The following is a 19,936-nucleotide window of genomic DNA, read 5'->3' on the forward strand; positions in this document are numbered from 1 at the left end:
TACATGGTCTAAAGATAAGTATGAGCCTATGATTGATATCCAGAAAAAATTTGCGGAGACACAATCTTGTTCGCCGTTGTATTGGGGTGGACGGGAAAATCTGCCTCTGGGCTCCATGGAAAATAAGCTCCCCATTCACAGCATGCAGTACTAATGGGTTGGCCACTAGTCCATGCTGGTTGCTCGGAGAAGGCAGCATCCTGGGGGCCTGAGAGCAACAGGGCGGATGCTCCCGGGTGGGCGGGGTTAGTTAGTATTTTTTTGTAAAACTGGTAAAAACCGGTAAAAACTTTCTTATTTTTTTCAACCAACGTCTAATGTATCACGAAATGTATTGCAATTGACTGTCTCACAGCAAATGGTTCACTTTATTTTGTTCAATAAGATCATAATATCATTCCTGAAAAATGTAGGCATGTATTGAGGAACCTCAAACGTGTGACTGAAGCTTTTTAAACGGTAAACAATAACGAACGCACACTGTAACTGCAATACCATTTCTGACCACATCGTGGGATTCAAAAGAGTTGTGGCGCTGTTTCGATATTTTTGTACAGGGATCCACAGCCGGTAAATTGTTTCCCCTCAGTAAGTTGTATTGTGTAAAGTGATGTAGGCTACAAAGTCCACAATACAGTCTATGATTACACTCCGTAGATTAAAGTAAACTAAGGAGTTTAAACTAACAGTAAGAATGCTAAAATAAGTCAAAATAATACATTAATTAATAGTAGGCCTATTAATAAAAACAAAAGATCAAAATGAAAACAGACATTTTCACGTAGGCATGTGCTTTGACAATAAGTGCAGGATTCAATTGTTTTAATGTAGGCTACTGCATGCTCAAATTCTTCATGCAAGACAAAAAATAAGAGGACGCGGCCTTTTATTGGTGAGATTACAGTTGCGCATATGCAATTTATCTAAATTATACATCGAACAGGTCACTAAAGCCAATTAACTAGCCTGTATAGCACAACCACTGCTACCTTTAAAAATTGGTTTTCAAACATAACTTAACTCAATCAACGCGAGGTCTGTAGCCTAGAGGTAAACATAAACATTTACATCTTACTTTTACATCCATTTATTCTGCCCATGGGTGAGTTCAATAATTTTGCACGAGACAAAATAGAGGGAATTTTAGAAAATCATGCAATGTGCCATCACATATAACTTGGTCTTGTAATAACTGGCCGTAGATGCAGTATTGGCTGTTCCTCTAAATCTCTTACCATCTTACTGTAGCTGAGAAAAAAGTTGAGTAATATAGCATCGAAATTCTTGCTTTATCACTTCTGTATTTTCTAACGACTTATTCTTGATTTTTTTGCTAAATGCATCAAAGAGAAGCAATGCAGGTACACTTATAATATTAATACAATAATCCTCACTGGAACCCTGAAAGTAGAGCTGAAACATGAAGTGTAAAATGTAGCCTATGATGTTTGAGCCAATTACTTGTCTGCATTGTTTTTGTTTTGTTTCTAAGGCAATTTACTTGAATCAATTTACTCAATTTTCAATACCTATCTTGTATCTTGTCAGTTTTTCTCCCTCCCTTCCAGGGCCTATACTGCAAAGAGAGTAGGAGCAGAAGACTTTAATCCCACTGAGCAGCAACCCTGTGTGAAAATCACTGACACAGGTATTGATTTATTTATACAGGAACGATGTTATAAACATCTTCCAGATTAACTGAAACTCAAACTGCTGGGTTTAGAATTGGCTTGCACAGACTGGAAGAACCGAAAGTGCCAAGCAGGTTGTCTTACATACCTGCAAAGGCACAAAAAAACTAATTTAAAATGTAGGATATCTGCTTACAACGCCAATGTGTCCCGACCATAGATAGTATAGCCTACTGACAGCAGAGAGTGATAGCAGTGCATTTTACAAGATGAACCCAGCAGGGAGCATGCGTGCTGAATGAGGAGTGAGGATCCTTTGGGCTTAATGTTGCATTTAGAAAAACTGGGAAATTACTGTTTCATCTCGCAAGTCCCAGTCACTTAAAAACAAGTCTGTTCTCAGTTCACACTGGTAATGCAATACAAAATAATTCAATAGTTAATTCATGAAAATTTAATAAAACAATATTCTTCTTATAAATCCACCATGTGCTCCTGTTACAGAGGCACCATTAAGAGCATCCTGACCAGCTGGATCACTGTGTGATATGGGAGGTGCACTGTCTCCAACGGGAAGCCCCTGCAGCGCACAGTGAAGGCTGCTGGACGGATCATCGTTGTCCCGCTCTCCTCCCTCCTGGACATCTACGGAACCCGCCTCATCCACAATGCAACCAGCATTGTGGGTGACCCCAGCCACCCCTCACACTGCTATCTGGGAGAAGGCACAGCAGACCATAGCTCAACTCTCTCCCCTCTCTCCCTTCTCTCCCCTCTCCCTCCACAAACTCTGGACTTTCTTCCCCCTCCCATTTGCCCCCAATAACTCTGGACTCTGACCTAAATGTACTCAGTCTGCACATTATTATGCCCTTGTAATGTACACTTTACATTTCTTCAGTTTTTAGTCTAGCCTATTGCACATATTGTAATACATAATGTTCCTCATATTCCGCACATTTCAATCTCACTTTTTCTATACTGTTTTATTTTGCCTTACCTTTTTCACAATTTAGAATGTAGGCCTATTTATTGTATATTAGGCTGCTTATTTCATCCAGTCTTATTTTATCTTTGGTAGCCTACTTATTGCGCCGTGGGTCGGAGAGAAACGTAATTTCGGGTCCTCTGTATGTCTGGCACATTTGGAAGATATTGAAAATAAAGTGACTTTGACTTATTGTTATCTATATGCAATATTTAGATATGTAATTTACAAATTTTAACCAGAGTTATTAACATTATAAATAAATGTAAAATGAGTGTAAACCATAGGAGTAAACATAGCCTATAGTTGTATCCTTGAATGTCAACTTCCATAGCCTACCTAATTTTTTTGAATTGTTATCTTCAAACAATGTATTTTGGTCAAGTTATATCTTATAAATTATTTCCAAGTCTTTGTCAGGGCTGCTTTTGTTTTTTGTTTACCCCCTAGTACTAGGCCTGCCCCTATTATAGGTAGTTAGGCTATATACCATTTGAAATAGGCCTAGCTATTTTCCCACGGTCCATGAACGCAGCAGTATAAATAGATCGCCCTCCTCCCGTCTGTTAGTTACCGCCCACCAAGTTGCTCAACCAGGTGACAGCTGGGAATCAGCTTGGCTGCTTTCTGCGCAACCTAACAGACAAAATATCGATATATGTCAGCGACAAATCAAATTGGAGCCACGCAAACAGTTACTCGCGCCGACTCCCTGTTTTTACTTGTCCGTAATTAGAAAGCATATCTTCCGCTCGTTGTGGTGGACTAGCCTGCCAACTGCGCGTGGATATAACGTTAGCGTTGTGGCGTTTATACCGCAGAAGACCCAACTGTTGTTTTTATTTCTCTGAGCAGATTCACGTTATCAGACAGCCGCCGTCACCATGTCAGAGCCGGCCGGGGAGGCTAAGTCGGAATTGAAACAGGCGAGCAAAGAGGTGAAGGAGAGCGAAAACGTAGCGGAAAAATACTCAGCAATGAACATGGGAGAGCTGTCGTCCGCCTTCAGCGCCGTGCCCACTCACAAACCTGTTAAAAAGGTAAGACCTGCAGCCCGACATTATCACTGCCTTGCTCATATAGGCCTAATCTGCTATTAGTTCTAGGCTATATAGAACGTCCCCCATGTGTCTGTTAATCATTTGGGTAACAGACAAATGTGTGGTTTGCGGCAGCACCTCCAGATAAATGTAGTTAAAAATAGTTAATCCAGGCTACTTCCTCCTGTCATTTTTCTGTGGGCTATAGGCTATCTAAGGGTTGTAGGAATAGCCTGTATCTCCACCCTCCCCTTGCAAGTTGAACATATTTCAAGGCTATTAAACACCAGTATCCTACATTTATATATTGATTCACATAACATAGACATTTCTCTGGATTGTGTCTCGGTCTCTGTTGGAAAATATAGCCTGTACCAACATCGAAATGTGGTGTCACTGCAGAAACATGCAGAATAATATTGTGTGTTTGTTTGTTTGATGTAGGCCTAGCCTACATCTGCTGTATGTTACAACACCTGCATTAGGGGATTAAAAAAAAGTAAGCTGTTCTTTACCCTATGTTGTAAAGTAGGATTAACATAGACTTTGGAGCAGGTTGTTAGCACTGAAAAGAGTTTTATCAGATCGGTAATACAAACTTACATGGGTCATATAATCACTTACATGTGTACGTTGACAGAAGTCTGAAAGTTTTATTTTATTAGATTTTTTTTATTAACCTCAGTCTTCAATTTCCTTGGCAAGATTATCAGTTTCGACTCGATTTCTTGATCTCCTTACCGGATCCAATTTAAGGAAACAGCACAATGATTTCCTCCAGGTAACACAAACAAAAGGAGGATGTAAACTGACACTCACAGGGAACAAGGAAGAGTTTCACCTTGAAATCTTGGGCCGTTGCTAGGGAAAGTGTTTGCACACCTCATTTAAGTTTGACAAATGAACACCTGTTTGTTTCTGAAAAGGCACACTCTAATCTCTTTTTGGGGGAAGACAAAAGTAGACACACACGCACCTCCCTGTATTGTGTAATACATCTCGACAGCACCAAAGACTACATCTTCTAAAATGACTACCAAGTTGAATCAACTGCTGAACTATAGGCCTCATGATCGTCATAGGGTTCATTGTAGGATTGTTGTATAGGGATGCATTACAGTTAGCTTGACTTATAATCTGGCAACTAAGTTATTTATAAACCGTCCCCATGAATCTGTCAAATGCAAAAGTCTCAAGTCAACACTCAGCCTTGTAGCAACATTGGAGACCAGTTGTTTCACATCCTCATTTTCTTTTCCGGGGGGACCTAATACGACAGCAATTATTGTTTCTGAATGGTTGAAAAGAACAGTTTGTGATTGTCTTTTGTTTGGTTGAAGAGTTTCAAGTTGTACTGTTACTTGAAATTAAATCAGCCAGCAGTGTTCACTTCTAGGTTAAGTTTACACAAGAGCGCAAGATAATCACTGTCAAATGAGGCGACAGCTACTTTTGTCCATGCATGTTGTGAGGTCAAAGATGGGCCCCAGCTCGTTTCGTGTGTACGAAAGTGGACTGTTTGCTGTGTGTCCATGTACTTTGTGCCCTCTGTGATCCAGGGTCAAAGCCCATTCGGAAGACACAGAAATGGTTAGCTTATATTAACGTGTTGTTTGACAGATGTTTAGTGTAATGATTATGTCCCAGTAGCTAATATTTAGGCATTGATGGTTAAGTTTCAAGCTAACAAATGCTTATGGCATGAGTTTGGAGAACATGGGTCAGTAGGTTTGTGTACTTGTGGTTCTGGTAAGACGGATGTAGAAGTTCAGTTATATACTTTTACTAAACATGGCCCTTTAATTGTATTGGTGACTTTCTATTTGGAATGAATAAATAAAACAACGCCTAAATAACGACCAATAACTAATAATAATATTAATAATAGTGTCGCAAAGTGTAGTAAAAAAACATGTACAAGATGTGCACATTCAGTGTCTGAGGGTTTGTGAACAGAATTTTGCATCATGTGTAGGCTTTAGCCATGGTCAGCTTTCACATTTAATTTGAGTTGAAGCTAGTTGAAACCCCCCAAAAAACAGACTAACTTAAACACAAAATGCATTAAACATATAAATACACAAGACATCTCGTAAAATATGTACCCACTGTGCCAGCTCACATAAGCATGAAAACCTGGAGTAAATCCAGCCATTCACGGCAAATCTTCAGTGCAATAAAACTTTGGCATAGGTACTGGACTCTATAAGAAGCACTTTGTAAGGCGCTGAATAAATAAAATCTTTCCCATCTCTCTTTGAAAAATCAAATCTGAGGGGAACCAAAGAGGAATCCGTCAGTATCAGCCAAGCTTTGGGACCCTTCAACCCGTCCTGTCCAGGGGGAAAATATATGGTGTCTTGTCACCTTAGATTTCAAGAGCACAGCTTCTCGCATTGTTCTTTGTTGCCGTGCTATTACCATTGGTATGTGGAGGGTTTTCAGTAGCCTATACCTCAGGCCGAAACCCAGAAACAGGAGAGTGAACAGGGGCACAATTGAGAGCCTGACTCTCAATCAAAGATGAATAGAATGAGGCTGATTGATAATTGAGGACACAGATGATATTTTACTCGCCAGCTGTTTATAGGCTCAGTTACTAACCACAAATCCAATCTCTCCTGCTCTTTTTTTTGTTGTTGTTGCTGAGACCAAAAAAAGGTGTACTGTTAAAAAAACATTCCAGAAACCGCTGAGGTGTGGAGATCGGCACATCCACTTCTCTATACCTGGACACACGTGCGCAGATAAAGTTGCAGCACTCAGAGGATTTTTATCACTGTCTCAAGATCCGTCGATTTAGCTGACCAGGCAAAAAGCCCATGTACAGACAAGAAAAACACCATTCCCTGTCTCGGACACATACACGCATACTACACTCACTCTCTATATTCACTTTACTAAGTGTGGATTGACTTCTCATTTGAATGCGGAAAAGTGAAGACAAGGACATGGAACTTTACCAAGCTCAAAGCAAAGCTGGCTGCGGTGGCACCCACAAGGCAAATTAATAAATAGTTTCAAGTCAAACATGCATGCCAATCGCTTTCACACTATATTATGATGCAATCAATAACCTTTAATAAATAATACAATTAACACCTTGTTATAATTTCTAATGCCCATACAATAAATTTAGGTCAACAGATCACAGTAAAACTGCAACACTGTTGCTGATTTTCTGGAATGTTGCACACTGCAACATGGATATGGGAAAATGAAGAAAAAAATAAGCTTTTGCAGATTAGTTTTGGAACATCTTTTTTTGATATTGCCCTGTCTTACATCTAATTTTCTAGGATTTTGAGCTTGCCAATGTGTTTCTTGCTAAATGTCCTCATCCCACCATATCCAAATCTGCTCAAGGCTCATGCCATTAAAGGAATAGTTCAACATTTTTACCTTTTTAGAAATCTGCCTCACTCTCCAGATCAAGAAAGGCCGACAGAAACCGTTCCTGTAACTGTGTGTGCATTTTTGATATAGAAATGGGCAAAGGTTGCCTATCCATGTTAATAGGTACCTGGCCCACAGCTAAACCATGATATGAGCTTTTAAATTGCTCATAGCTTTGTTTTATGGAAAGATCTGTATCCATTTGGAATGGCTTCAGTTTAAACCTATTAAAACTTTCTTTTTATCTCAGCAAATCCAGTTTGCGGAGGACAAGCAGGAGTTCAGCAGGTTCCCCACCAAGTCAGGCCGTCGCTCCTTGTCCCGCTCCATCTCTCAGTCATCCACAGACAGCTGCGGCTCTGGTAAGAGGAAGAAGAAGAGACATCCAGACCAACTTGTTCAACAGTGTTCAGTTTACAGTTCATGACTTTCTTTGACTTACTTAAAAGCATACTTAGCGATTGTAATCAGAACACTTTTTATCAAAATTGGCTTAAATATCGATTCACCATCCGCTACCTGTCCGTCGTTTGTGCACGCTGAAAAAAGTCAACCCATAGACAGTATATAAAAGTACACACTTCACACACTGTTGGATACCTGTTCAAATGTTTATAACGTTTTTTTTATTGGTTTCCCCGTACAGCCGCGTCCTACACGGATAGCTCTGACGATGAGACCTCACCCAGGGACAAAACTCAGGTCAACTCCAAGGGCAGTACTGACTTCTGCGTCAAGAACGTCAAACAGGCAGAATTTGGCAGACGTGAGATTGAGATCGCAGAGCAAGGCAAGGCACAGCTGGGACAAAGTCACTTCACTATTTCACTTGAATTTTGTCTATAACGTATATGTCATGCTATGTTATATTAAACTAAGCATTATTCACATTTAATATATAGCCTTCATGTTGCCTATTGAGTACTTAATGCTTTTTTTATTAGCTGTTACACTGATATCATTTGATAAAATTAAAGAAATAAAGCTTTTATACCAATGACACTACATCTTTGCACATTAAGAATAATTAATTTAAGATGATGTGGTAATTAAGCACAAGAAAAGTGCTATTTATTAAACAATAATAAGTGGGTGTTGTGTAGAGTTTGGCATCTTTGTGTTGAAATCTAGTCAGTTGCCGTAGAGGAACAATATTTGAGATGCGTCAGGTTGTTCTGCTGTCTTTCTCACTCATCTTTGCTTTATGTTCTCTTGTTTTTTTCTCTCCAGATATGTCAGCACTTATCTCACTCAGGAAGAGGGCACAGAGTGAGAAGCCGTTGGCAGGTGCCAAGATCGTGGGCTGCACTCACATTACTGCCCAGACTGCAGTAAGTATTCTCTTCCCTCTATCGTTGAGCTTCTTGCAAAGGCTGAAAAGTGATAGAGCTTCTTAATTAGAATAGGATTTTAGTTAAATTATAAAACACAGTTTTTGCATTAATTATTATTAAATTTTTGTTGTAACTTAACTCTCGAGTTAAGTGTGAAACAGTGTTGCATACATGATACAGACCTGGGTCACTGTAACCTTCACTGTTATTGAATAATACACTGATACAGTATACTGTCTATTTGGGACCAGCGAACAGCACTGTTCTTATTTGACCTATTTTCTTGTGTGCTTTCAGGTGCTGATCGAGACTCTGGTGGCTCTCGGGGCTCAGTGCCGCTGGACCGCATGTAACATTTACTCTACGCAGAACGAAGTGGCTGCTGCTCTGACAGAGACCGGTAAGCGGCACAGTCACACACATGCTGCTCAGATGTCTGCAGATTTGAATACAGGCAATGGACGCTGTTTTTCTTCTCATTTTTTCATAGGTGTTTTTTCATGAGCAGAGGTGTGCTTTGCCTTGTGGGCATTTTTTTTTTTTTAATCAGGGATAGAGTTTGTAAAAGTTTAATAAACTCTTGAAAAATTAGCCCCGGAGAGATAATGGAAACACATTAGATTTGCCCTTTAGATAAAGAAACAGCACTACAAAGTGGGGTTGCTATGTGATGCTTTAAGTATGCACTAAATTTACCACGGTAGTCCTTTCATGATGAGACTAGCGGAAGGGGTTACAGCAGATTTAGGAGTCACTCAGTGGAGATGTTTTTTGTTGGGCGGGGTTGAGTTTGTTTCTTCTCTGCATAGTCTGCTACATGCTGGGCAGTTTTATCTGGACAAAAAACATATATTTTATTTAAACTATACCTCTGGTAGGTATCCGACTGGCTCTTACACCCAATAATGATATTCAAATGTTCCGTTGGAAGCTGCACTAAATGACACAATTCACAAGTATGTTTAGACCATAGAATTATAATATTGCTAAAAGTTTTAAACTACAGTAGGTCAATTTAAAAAATAAACAAATAATTCCTAATAGTCACAATATCTATAACTTTTTCTACATTCAATGTCAAATATTGATATTGATGGGGCTGTTGATGTGAGATTCTTTGAGATAATAGCCATCTGCTCTGTTTCAGGCGTGGCTGTGTTTGCCTGGAAAGGGGAGTCTGAGGATGATTTCTGGTGGTGTATCGACCGCTGTGTCAACAATGAGGGTTGGCAGGCTAACATGGTGCGTGAAATAGTTAATTTTTCTGCCTTCTGTGAGGGGACAGTTATATTTATACGTTCAATATTTGTCTTGCAATAAATGTATTTGGCGCTGTGACCAATTGGAGTTGACAACCTTCTGTTTACTAACATTTATGTTCATATTTAATTTTCTCTTGTCTGCTAGATCCTTGATGACGGAGGAGACTTGACCCACTGGATGTACAAGAAATACCCCAATGTATTCAAGAAGATCAGGGGCATTGTAGAGGAGAGCGTCACTGGGGTTCACCGGTAATTTACTTATTAAAAGATTCACAGTTCCTATCAAATATTTAGCAAAGCAGCCAGAGCAACGTGATGTGAAAGGTTTCTACTGTCTTCTTTCTTTTCTTTCCAGGTTGTACCAGCTGTCCAAAGCTGGAAAACTGTGTGTGCCGGCTATGAATGTAAATGACTCTGTGACCAAGCAGAAGTTTGACAACCTGTACTGCTGCAGAGAGTCGATCCTGGACGGGTGAGTAAGCTTGGGTTTGAGGTATCAACTTGTTGGAAGCCTGAACAATAACAAAGTCGCACAGATTTCAAGACACATCATCGTTTGTTTATTGTACAGCTTTACTGCGACAAGTAAGGTCAAGAAATGTAACATCCAACGCAAGGCCCTTGCTTGTGTCGTGAAAACCATCACAGGTTTATACACCCAGAAACGTATGAGACAAGGGTTAGAATCAACAACGCCCATCTAGCTCCTCCAACCGGAAAACTGTAAACTCATAAACAATGGAGTGACATAAAGGTCAAACATTGCTGCCCCGCTCCATAAATATCAAATTCACATGTCACCTCAAAAGCTTTCTAAAAAGCTTTGCCATTTGTCATGGTATTCTACTGTGCACACTGCAAACCATGGTCTTTGCTTGACACTAAGGGTGTATTCACACATGCTGTGTTTAGTTCGGTTGAAACGAACTCAGGTGCACTTCCACCTTCGGTGCGCATCTTTCAGACAGGTGTGAATACAGCAATCGCACTCGGGGGCGGACCAAACAAACGCTCCGAGACCCAGCTGAAGAGGTAGTCTCGATGCGCTTCAAAACGCACTCTGCTGCAGTTCGTTTGTGGTGTGAATTTGGCCGGACTCGATCCGACCCAATTGCAGGAAGCACTGCGCCTTTTCTTTCTTTTCTTTTTTAATAAATCGCCATCAGCTTCACATTATGGGAAAGTGTTGTTGTCGCCATTGTTAGGAAGATTAGTTGTGGTTTGACCGGGAGCCCCGAGCGAAAATATTACATTTGATAATGATGCGTGCGGATCAGCGATCAGATGGAGAGGAGCGTCTCCCGTAGCCTACAGTGCCAACAGGTTCACGCTGCGCTTTGCATGAAGTGTGTGTTTTTATTGTTCTTCCCAACGGGACCGTCAATACTGTCCCGTGTCAGTTTGGTGCTGAACTGCGCCGAACTGACACCCAGCTGATACACAGCTTAATCAGCTGTGTTTCAGTTTGAGCCTATTCTTCACGCGAGTCGCGCGTCCAGCAGCAAAAATACAGTAAAAATTATGTTTCACATCGTAGGCTAGAAGCCACATAACGTGGCATTGTCATAGGGCTACATATTATAAACATATGAAACAACAATAATTAGATTTTTTTCTTCTTTATTTATAGGCTAGATGTAGGCATTTTTATTATTTTTAACTCCATATTATATCAATGATAAATTCGCAGTTTTTACTTCGTTCTTCCTGCTTCTCTCCACCCCAGAATGTCTGTCCAATGAATGAATGACCTTAGATCACGTGTGGTTTTGCTTCGTAATGCTGGTTCACTTGCAAAAGGGGCAATATGAAAGTGGACCACACCAAACAAAAAAATCCAAATTCTATTTGGTCTGGACCAAAGCAAGTGAACTAACGGACTTTCCATGTGTGAATACACCCTAAGTGAAACAGCCCGAGAACAGAACTGGGGCCGTATTCACAAAACATTTTAAGGCTAAGAGTAGGTCCTAACGTGCTGATTTAGGAGTAACTCTCAAAAATAAGGGGCGTTTCACTCCTAATTTTAGGACTCCTAACTTTTTAAGATAAGTGTAATTCACAAAGCATTTTAGCGCTAAAACTAGCTCCTAAATCTATGAAAAGCTAGGAGTCCTCGAGAGGACTCCTAAATCACTAAGAGTAAATCACAGACAATCATTTGATGGTGTTTTGGAGAGATTTAATTTAATGATCTTAGTAAAGCTATATTTAGAAAGTATAGACACATTTATATTTATCATATTTATATAAAAAAATATTTATTAAGTTCCTTTTCCTGCAGTTGCTTTGGGTTTACGATGCACTGAAAGTTACTGTTGGTGTCACGTTTGGGTTTAATTTCCTACTAGAGTAGGCCTATATGGGGTGCTTCGCACCGCTACTGTATAGTTGCGCGTCTCGCCTTTTTCCTACCGCATGCACTTTACGATTTTGCCAGCTTTTGTTTCTAAATTGTGAATTTCCTGGTTTGTCGCTGTCTGTCTATTGCTGCATAGTCCGCCGTTGAGAGAAATACAGCGAGAGTGCATGGCTTGCAGCTGTTCGATGAAGATATTTTTTCCGATTCAAATCATTGTAAAATGTAAAATGAATAGGCCTATGTGGCGCTATTGTAGGTTAATTGTGAACGAATGTGTGGGAAACCCTGCAGTATCTTGGTTTCATGTTAAATCAGTGTCACTTGTCATTAATTGTTTATAAAAACTCTTTACTTTAATACAGCGACACGATATGGATATCTCCCACAGTGTTTCTATAATAAATTCACTCTTAGGGACTCATTCCCTCTCAGCCAATCACTGTGGGCATAGAAGGTATGAACATGACGTCATCCCTAGCAACAGGGTCAACCCCGCCCTCTTGTCTTAGCTTAGGAGTCCCTCCCATTCCTTAGTAAAAGTTGGTCTTAGCAGCTTTGTGAATAGGTTTTAAGAAATTACTCCATACTAAGAACTTTTAGTGCTCCTTAGGAGTACTCTTAGCGCTAAGATAAAATGTTTTGTGAATACGGCCCCTGAACAGTCACACCTGAACAATTATCCTCCTGTTAATTACTACCAGGGCATGCATATAAATCGTTGAGTACTTTTTAACAATACTTGCACATCTCTGCTTCCAGTCAGGGTTTTCTAAAATCACCACTTGCAATATCATAAAAACATAATAATATACTATACAACAATTTTTTTTGTAATGGAGAAACTTTTGGTACAAGCGGTGCCTGACTACATCTGACTGTTTATCAGTATAAAGATGCCAGATTTCTGAAGTTGGAGGCACATCGGCACTTCTTCACCTCCGCAAAATGTGTTTATCTTATGTCTCAAACCTCTCTAGCTTGAAGAGAACCACAGATGTCATGTTTGGAGGCAAACAGATGGTCGTGTGTGGGTACGGAGAGGTGAGATACTTCTTGTAACTCTCCCATACCACTCCAATCTAAATCATTATAGCTGTAAAAATAAATATGATGATACATTGCAATGCTAAAAGACAGTCACAGGCCCATGGAATCATTGCACAGGTGGCTGTCATCTGTGCAATATCATCTGAAAATATTTTCAGGACATTGTATTAAGCCGTGTCTGACTGTTGAGTCTAGATAATGTTTATTAAAGAATCAAAGTTTGCAGGGCATTGAGATTATTGGTTTGCTTATCATGTTAAATACCTAAAGCCTCGATGGTTTTGTTTTAAGATGGTTTGAATACTGATAAGTGTATTTAATTTTTATTAAAAAAAATTAATTGAAGTTTGGGGTAGTAATTGTCGTACATAACTCTTCCTGACATACAGTATTTACTCTTGTCTTTGCAGGTTGGAAAAGGTTGTTGTGCTGCTCTGAAAGCTCTGGGAGCCATCGTCTACATTACCGAGATTGATCCCATCTGTGCCCTGCAGGCCTGGTAAGCAAAACAGGAACTTTGACCATCGCCACACAATGATCTTGTTGAAAGTCCAAATAGAAACAGGACAGGCAGCAGTGTAGATAGGTAGCACAGCATGTTTTGACTAATTATTGATCATACTTTGGGAGGACTCATGTTTAGCTTAAACTTAACCAAACAGTGAGCCAAGCCCTTCAGCTCAGCTGAGTTGCTTGTTGATACTTCCTGTTCACCACTGTTTTCACTGAGGAAAAATACCTTTTTTTCCCCCTCTCATGTGCAAACAGCATGGACGGATTCAAGGTGGTTAAGCTAAACGAGGTCATTCGCCAGGTTGACATCATCATCACATGCACTGGTAAACCCCCTTGAAACCTTGTAACTTCTGATGTTGGATTATAAACTATAATATAATCTATGATCTATATGCCTCCGACATATAAATGCCTCTTGATCATTTGCACTTTTTGTTGTGTAGGGAACAAGAATGTGGTGACCAGAGACCAGCTGGACCGAATGAAAAACGGCTCTATCGTCTGCAACATGGGCCACTCCAATACTGAGATCGATGTGGTAAACTAGTAGATTTAAGATACCCCTGATTTAACCCAGTTAGAATAAATATGTTCAAGTAAGGGTTGTCCCGGGAGGCAGTTATCTTTTACATTGTGTTGAAGGTTAATGAACAACGTAAGGGGAACTGACCTTTTTCTCATCTCTCACAGGCAAGTCTTAGGACGCCCGAGCTGACCTGGGAGAGAGTGCGCTCTCAGGTGGATCATGTCATTTGGCCTGATGGCAAGAGGGTCATCCTTCTGGCTGAGGTGACTGGCTACATCTGCACGCCTTGCAAAGAATATATGTGATACATGCACACAGATATGGGGAAAAACAAAACAAAAAATCAAGCACATGTCAGTACCATAGATAGTAAATGGTCAGTACCACTGACTATTCATACTACATACATGAAGTCAGAAATTCATTCTTCCTTTGTGAGCTCTCCTATGTAATAATGTTGACTCTAGTAGTGGATAAAATTGCAATAGTTCATTGATAACATTAGTGTTTAACTGGGATCTGGGACCCACCCAATAACACCCAATACAAACCATTCTCATATTTTATCTTGTGAAGGACAAACAGTATGTTGATTTTCAAAGTCTCTGTATGTTTATTCACTGTTACTTTTCAAAGCATATGTTCTTCATAATTTGTTGCTTTCTTCCTTAGGGACGTCTCCTCAACCTAAGTTGTTCCACTGTCCCTACCTTCGTCTTGTCCATCACAGCCACCACTCAGGTAACATGCTAACACACAGCCTGCTATAAGATCAGGGCTGTACAGTGCGACAGTTTTGATCGCATTTGCTACTGAAATTGATCACGTGCGATGATGAATACGAATCCTATCGCACTCGTGCGACAGGTTGATAATGAGGAGAGGCTGTCTTTGAAACACAAAGGAGAGATGCACAACACTGCTTAGAGGGCTCTACATTAACACTGCGGGTAAATGAGTCTTAGGCAAGTAAGTTATTAAGTCCACCCTCCACTTTGGCTGGTGAAAGATGTGTGCTCGGGATCTGTGCTCGTGCAGCGATTCTAGGTATAAAAACTTCACGGCTGCATCTAGACCATATAGGCTTCAACGGCAATTGCCGGAAGGAGACGGCACATTACCGCAGTTAAGTTAGCGCGTGTACAAACAGAACATTTCCTGTGCGCCTTCACATTAAAAGCCTGTTACTAGCCAAACGTGAGTTGACTTTTATTTTGAAGCCGGTAAGAACAGGAAGTTAGCGCTTTTTTCTAGCTTGAAAGTCAACTCCTTCAGCTGCAGAGAACAGTCAACAGTAGCCTAGTTAAACAAAGTTTTAAATAAGCCACTGAAAAGCTACTCCCAACACATTCACAACAACCTATTTAATTTATCCTAAATTGTACCAATGTGTATACTTATTTATTTAATAGGCTATGTTTAATGTTTTAAAGTTTGGTTTTAATTAACAGAAGGACATTATAATAATAATACTGAATCAGCAAAAAATTGCAATTGGCAGGTTAGATTCTTTTTTCTAAATCAGTGCACCCCTATTCATTTTTCTACAATTATTACTGCACACACTAGGATATCATATTAATTGTGAATCTCAAATGAGACCAGGATGACATGCTCAAAGGTAATTAGAGCAAAATGCAAGGGTTAAGGTTATGCAAGTTTTCAATCATAGCCTACTTTGTGTGCTACCAAATTTATTTTTGTGCTACTGAATTTTTTTGCTTGCTAGCACCAGTGCTACCACCTAAAAAAATAAGCGTACAGCCCTGTATAAGATATACAGCAGCCAAAGATACACAGACATGCTGCTTTTTCGATCAGTCTTTATTGCAACAGCATTGTTAATCCATATATGTGTTCAGGCCCTGGCCCTCATAGAGTTGTACAACGCTCCTGAAGGACGGTACAAGCAGGACGTTTACTTGCTTCCCAAGAAGATGGGTAAGGATATGTAGATAGATACTTAGTGTTACCCTGTAGTTTTTAAAAGTCACTTGCAAATACCAATTTATTTCTGTGTATTTCAGATGAATATGTTGCCAGTTTGCATCTGGCCACTTTTGATGCCCACCTGACAGAGCTTTCTGATGAGCAGGCAAAATACCTGGGACTGAACAAGAACGGTCCTTTCAAACCCAACTACTACAGGTACAATTCTGCAAAACGTTTGATTAGAAAATATTGCAGAGTAGTGTTGCGAGTATGAAACTAAAAGTGCAAAGTAGTCAATTTAAAAAGATTTGATTATTTTGAGTAGCTTTAATTAACAGGTGTTTAATATTTTGTTTTTGATTGATAAATGGATTGTATATTGACTGTTGACACACACACACACACACACACACACACACACACACACACACACACACACACACACACTCTTTATGTGACATAAAGATAGCTTTAGCATATTCAGAATCTAAATTGTTCTTGATGTTCACAGGTACTAGTCTGCAGGGGAACCACACCTCAACACAACCCAAATCTGCATGTTATCCAACATCACCTATCCCTAAGACTAGTTAAAGATTTATGTTGATTGTACTTTATAATCTTCACAGGATGCAGACGCTTATATTTACTGGTATTTTATTGGCCATGAGAATAGATGGCTTCACCACAGCACTTACTGTTAAGTGAGAGTTATATTTTATGGTGGATCTGTTTCCATAACCACTGGCACCAAAGTTATTTTAAAATTCTGATAGTAGTTTAATAATATATTAGTATTGTGCCAAATGAATGTGATGGAGAAGGGTTACAGTTGATGTGAAATGTTAATGGCTAGTTGTGAAATTAGTTAAACCTGTAATAAGCGATACTTTTAAATACAAGCATTGGATCAAATTCCTCCATGTAATACTAAAAAGTCTATTGAAATTCTAAACTAACAAAACTCTGAAGCTCGCTGAGCTTTTAGCTACTGTTAGCTCCTTGTTTTGGCTCGCTCACAAACGGCAGCCATTCCCAGAGATAAATCCTTGCATTGAACATTACCACAGAGAGCTGCTAATGTAAAGGCCTAGCTGTCAAGCTCCAAATGTTTTTCTCAGGAGGACCAAACCAGAGATAAAAAGGCCAGTGAGCAGAGGGCCAGACATTTTACTCCAATCGGATTTTGCTCTGTTTCTGCTGGAAGTTTAAGTAGGCAATTGTTTGCCTACAAATAAGCCATAGCAACTCAATAATTTGATAGTAAATCAGGGCTGTGTTTCTATGATGTTGTCCTTCTTCCACTCAGTGGTCAGAAATCACTTGATGCAGCTTTAACATTTTTCTTCTGCTTTAATGTGATAGCACTTACTTTATACATTCCATCCACAAGATACAGAAGAAATGTCATCTGTAGTATCATCCTCATTGCTGCTTACCTTCAGCAGATCTTGGCAAAAAAATACTTTTCCACTATACCACACATGAGAACGCTTGGCATTTATTTGCTTGAAAATATGTGTCCATTCATGAGGTTTTGGTAAGAAAATAGCATCTGCACCTCAGGGCATTCAGATATCTGTAAATATATATTTTTTACCGGATCAGCAATCTCTGACTTTTCGGATCAATGTCTAGGTTCACTGTCATTCCAATGTAACCATTGTTTCAAGTAGAACTGAAAATTAACTTTAAAGGTTTTAATATGCTGCAATCAATTGGAAGCGGTATATTCTGTGTAAAGCGACAAACATCACAGACTACATGTTGAAAAGTGTTGCATACAGTTTGTTCATGATGCAGCAGCAGCTAGTCAGCTGATCTCATAATTGTATTTGTTAAACTGCAACATTGAGTTTATTTTTAGATTTGGCACAGGATTGTATCTTAACTAGACAATGTCTTTGTTTCTATTAAAGTTTTTAACCCCAGAAAGTAAACTTAAAAATTCAAATGCTCTGGGCCTAAATGAACATTAATTAGCTTAATTTTCAGCACATATGTGTTAGCTTTTATTCTACTATTGTTATATTTACTGTAATAACACAATACTTTTTTTTGTTTCCTGAGGGTTTGTCAAAAGTCTGTTTTGTGAGACTTATTATGCTTATTATACCCTTTTACTTCGCTTATGTGTACCTGCGATATATATATAAAAAAAAAAAATCAGCAGCCACATTTGAAGAACTACTTGATTGCTCTCTTTTAATTCAAAGTTTATAGTGTGTAGTCATGTCTTGCTGAATTTAAAGCCCCTCATTACCTTTCAACATGCTGTATTTCATGCTGGTGGTTTGTGTGCCGATTTCACACCAAACAGTTGACAGTATGACTGTCCCTGCCTGCTGTTCGGTTCCTAGTTACTTTGTTAAGGTGCTGCTCAGTATCCTGCTGTATCAAACTTCACAACACTTTAACTTCTTATGCAGAGTATTTCCTGTAAACAAAACTGTTGTTGTCACTTACTCTTGCTGTAACTGTTTAATTAATAATATGCTACTATGAAGTGCTTTCATCTTTTAAAAAGCAGCTTTCAGGGTATGAGAGCCAAGGACATTCAGTGAGCGAGATGAGCACTGTAACCGTGGTTACTGGTTAGATAACAGTGCCTTGTGACTCACTTAGTAATTTATATTCACATGTACAACAACTGTGTTCTTCTCCAAGTATGTTAATGCTCAACATGGTTGTTATTTTGCAATAGTAAGCTATGCAGCAAAATATACTCGGTTTTCTTCTCTCAAAAGTATTTTACTTCTTCAATGGTGGAGAGTTGTTTAATCAGTGTTTCACATTACTCAAGAAATATGCATTACTCTAAGATTAGTTTCAGTTTTAGATATTAAAAGATAATATTGTACCTAGTTGTTCTTACAGAATATACTTTTTACATGGACTTTAGGGTTTCCCCAATTATATTTTTAATAACTAACGATCAGACTTATAAATGACTTGCATTTGTCTTTAATATCATTTAATAATAATTTTACCCTAGTTTCAACTATATTGTAGAGACAAATGAATGTGTGATTGATTACTGGAACAAGCAGATTGAATTCTGTCAAATTTAAATAAATAAGCATACCACTGTGATTTCACACGTGTAGGCCTGCACTGTTGCAGGTTTGACGTTTTTGATGTGGAGATAGAGTTCTGTAAATAATATATCAGTTTTAAAGTAGGCTTATATTTTCAACACTATATTCCTAGTTTAGTTGAAAGAACACAATTTACAGCAGTAGGCTACTGTACAAATCCTGTTATATTTCTGTGCACGGTTCCCTTTAATAAACTGCTGTTTGAATTTGAAAATGACTCTGATGCATCATTTCACAGATATGGATAGGAGGACTAAAGGCTCAGTTATGCTCCAATTCCGTGCGTAAATAGAGACGTACGTTTACAACGTTATATCCGTCAATGCCCTCATACTTCCATGCGTCCTTTATGTTGGAATCGACATTTAACAAATCAACCATTAGTGGGCAGCAGCGCCGCTCAGAGTAAAAAGTTACTCAAATAGGAAGAAGAAGAGTCAAACAGTCGAATCAACTGGAATAAATATTTTATAATAGGTCCATGGAAGAAACAGCTTTAGCGATATAGGCCTACTACCGTAGCGATGGAAGAGGCTAAACTAGAGGCTGTATTATAGACAGCGGGGGTCTGTGAGGACATCACTTCTCTATTGCTGCCGTCAGCCTCCCATCTAGCTGACATTCTTCACCGTGCGATCCCCGCTCATGCTGCTCTGTTTTTAGTTGTATGTCTCTGTGCCCCGTTTGTGTAACTTCATAGATAGATAAATGTGTATGTAATTTTGTACCAACTCATAAAAACCTCTCCTCAAAAGTTAAGACATTTTCTAAAGTATTATGTCTTTCGTTTGTGTTTGTAAA

General features: G+C 39.2%; 1 protein-coding gene across 1 annotated transcript; it reads left to right on the plus strand.

Moving 5' to 3' along the window:
• Positions 1 to 3,224: 3,224 nt before the first annotated feature.
• Positions 3,225 to 19,313, plus strand: LOC307249686 (S-adenosylhomocysteine hydrolase-like protein 1). The gene is made up of 17 exons (XM_080026536.1): positions 3,225 to 3,659; positions 7,306 to 7,417; positions 7,702 to 7,845; positions 8,286 to 8,386; positions 8,687 to 8,789; positions 9,537 to 9,631; positions 9,797 to 9,903; positions 10,010 to 10,126; positions 12,994 to 13,057; positions 13,474 to 13,562; positions 13,832 to 13,902; positions 14,023 to 14,117; positions 14,270 to 14,368; positions 14,778 to 14,846; positions 15,968 to 16,046; positions 16,133 to 16,253; positions 16,549 to 19,313. The coding sequence occupies exons 1-17, from the start codon at positions 3,504 to 3,506 to the stop codon at positions 16,553 to 16,555; spliced, it is 1,629 nt and encodes a 542-aa protein (XP_079882662.1). The 5' UTR covers positions 3,225 to 3,503; the 3' UTR covers positions 16,556 to 19,313.
• The last annotated feature ends 623 nt before the right edge of the window (positions 19,314 to 19,936 follow it).

Source organism: Ammodytes marinus (genome assembly GCF_949987685.1).
Source record: "Ammodytes marinus genome assembly, chromosome: 4".
Taxonomy (NCBI): domain Eukaryota; kingdom Metazoa; phylum Chordata; class Actinopteri; order Uranoscopiformes; family Ammodytidae; genus Ammodytes; species Ammodytes marinus.

Coding starts and splice junctions, on each gene's coding strand:
- LOC307249686 (XM_080026536.1), top strand. CDS start 3,504: ATGTCAGAGCCGGCCGGGGAGGCTAAGTCGGAATTGAAACAGGCGAGC. Junction 13,903..14,022: donor CATCATCATCACATGCACTG/GTAAACCCCCTT, acceptor TTTGTTGTGTAG/GGAACAAGAATGTGGTGACC. Junction 16,047..16,132: donor CTTGCTTCCCAAGAAGATGG/GTAAGGATATGT, acceptor TGTGTATTTCAG/ATGAATATGTTGCCAGTTTG.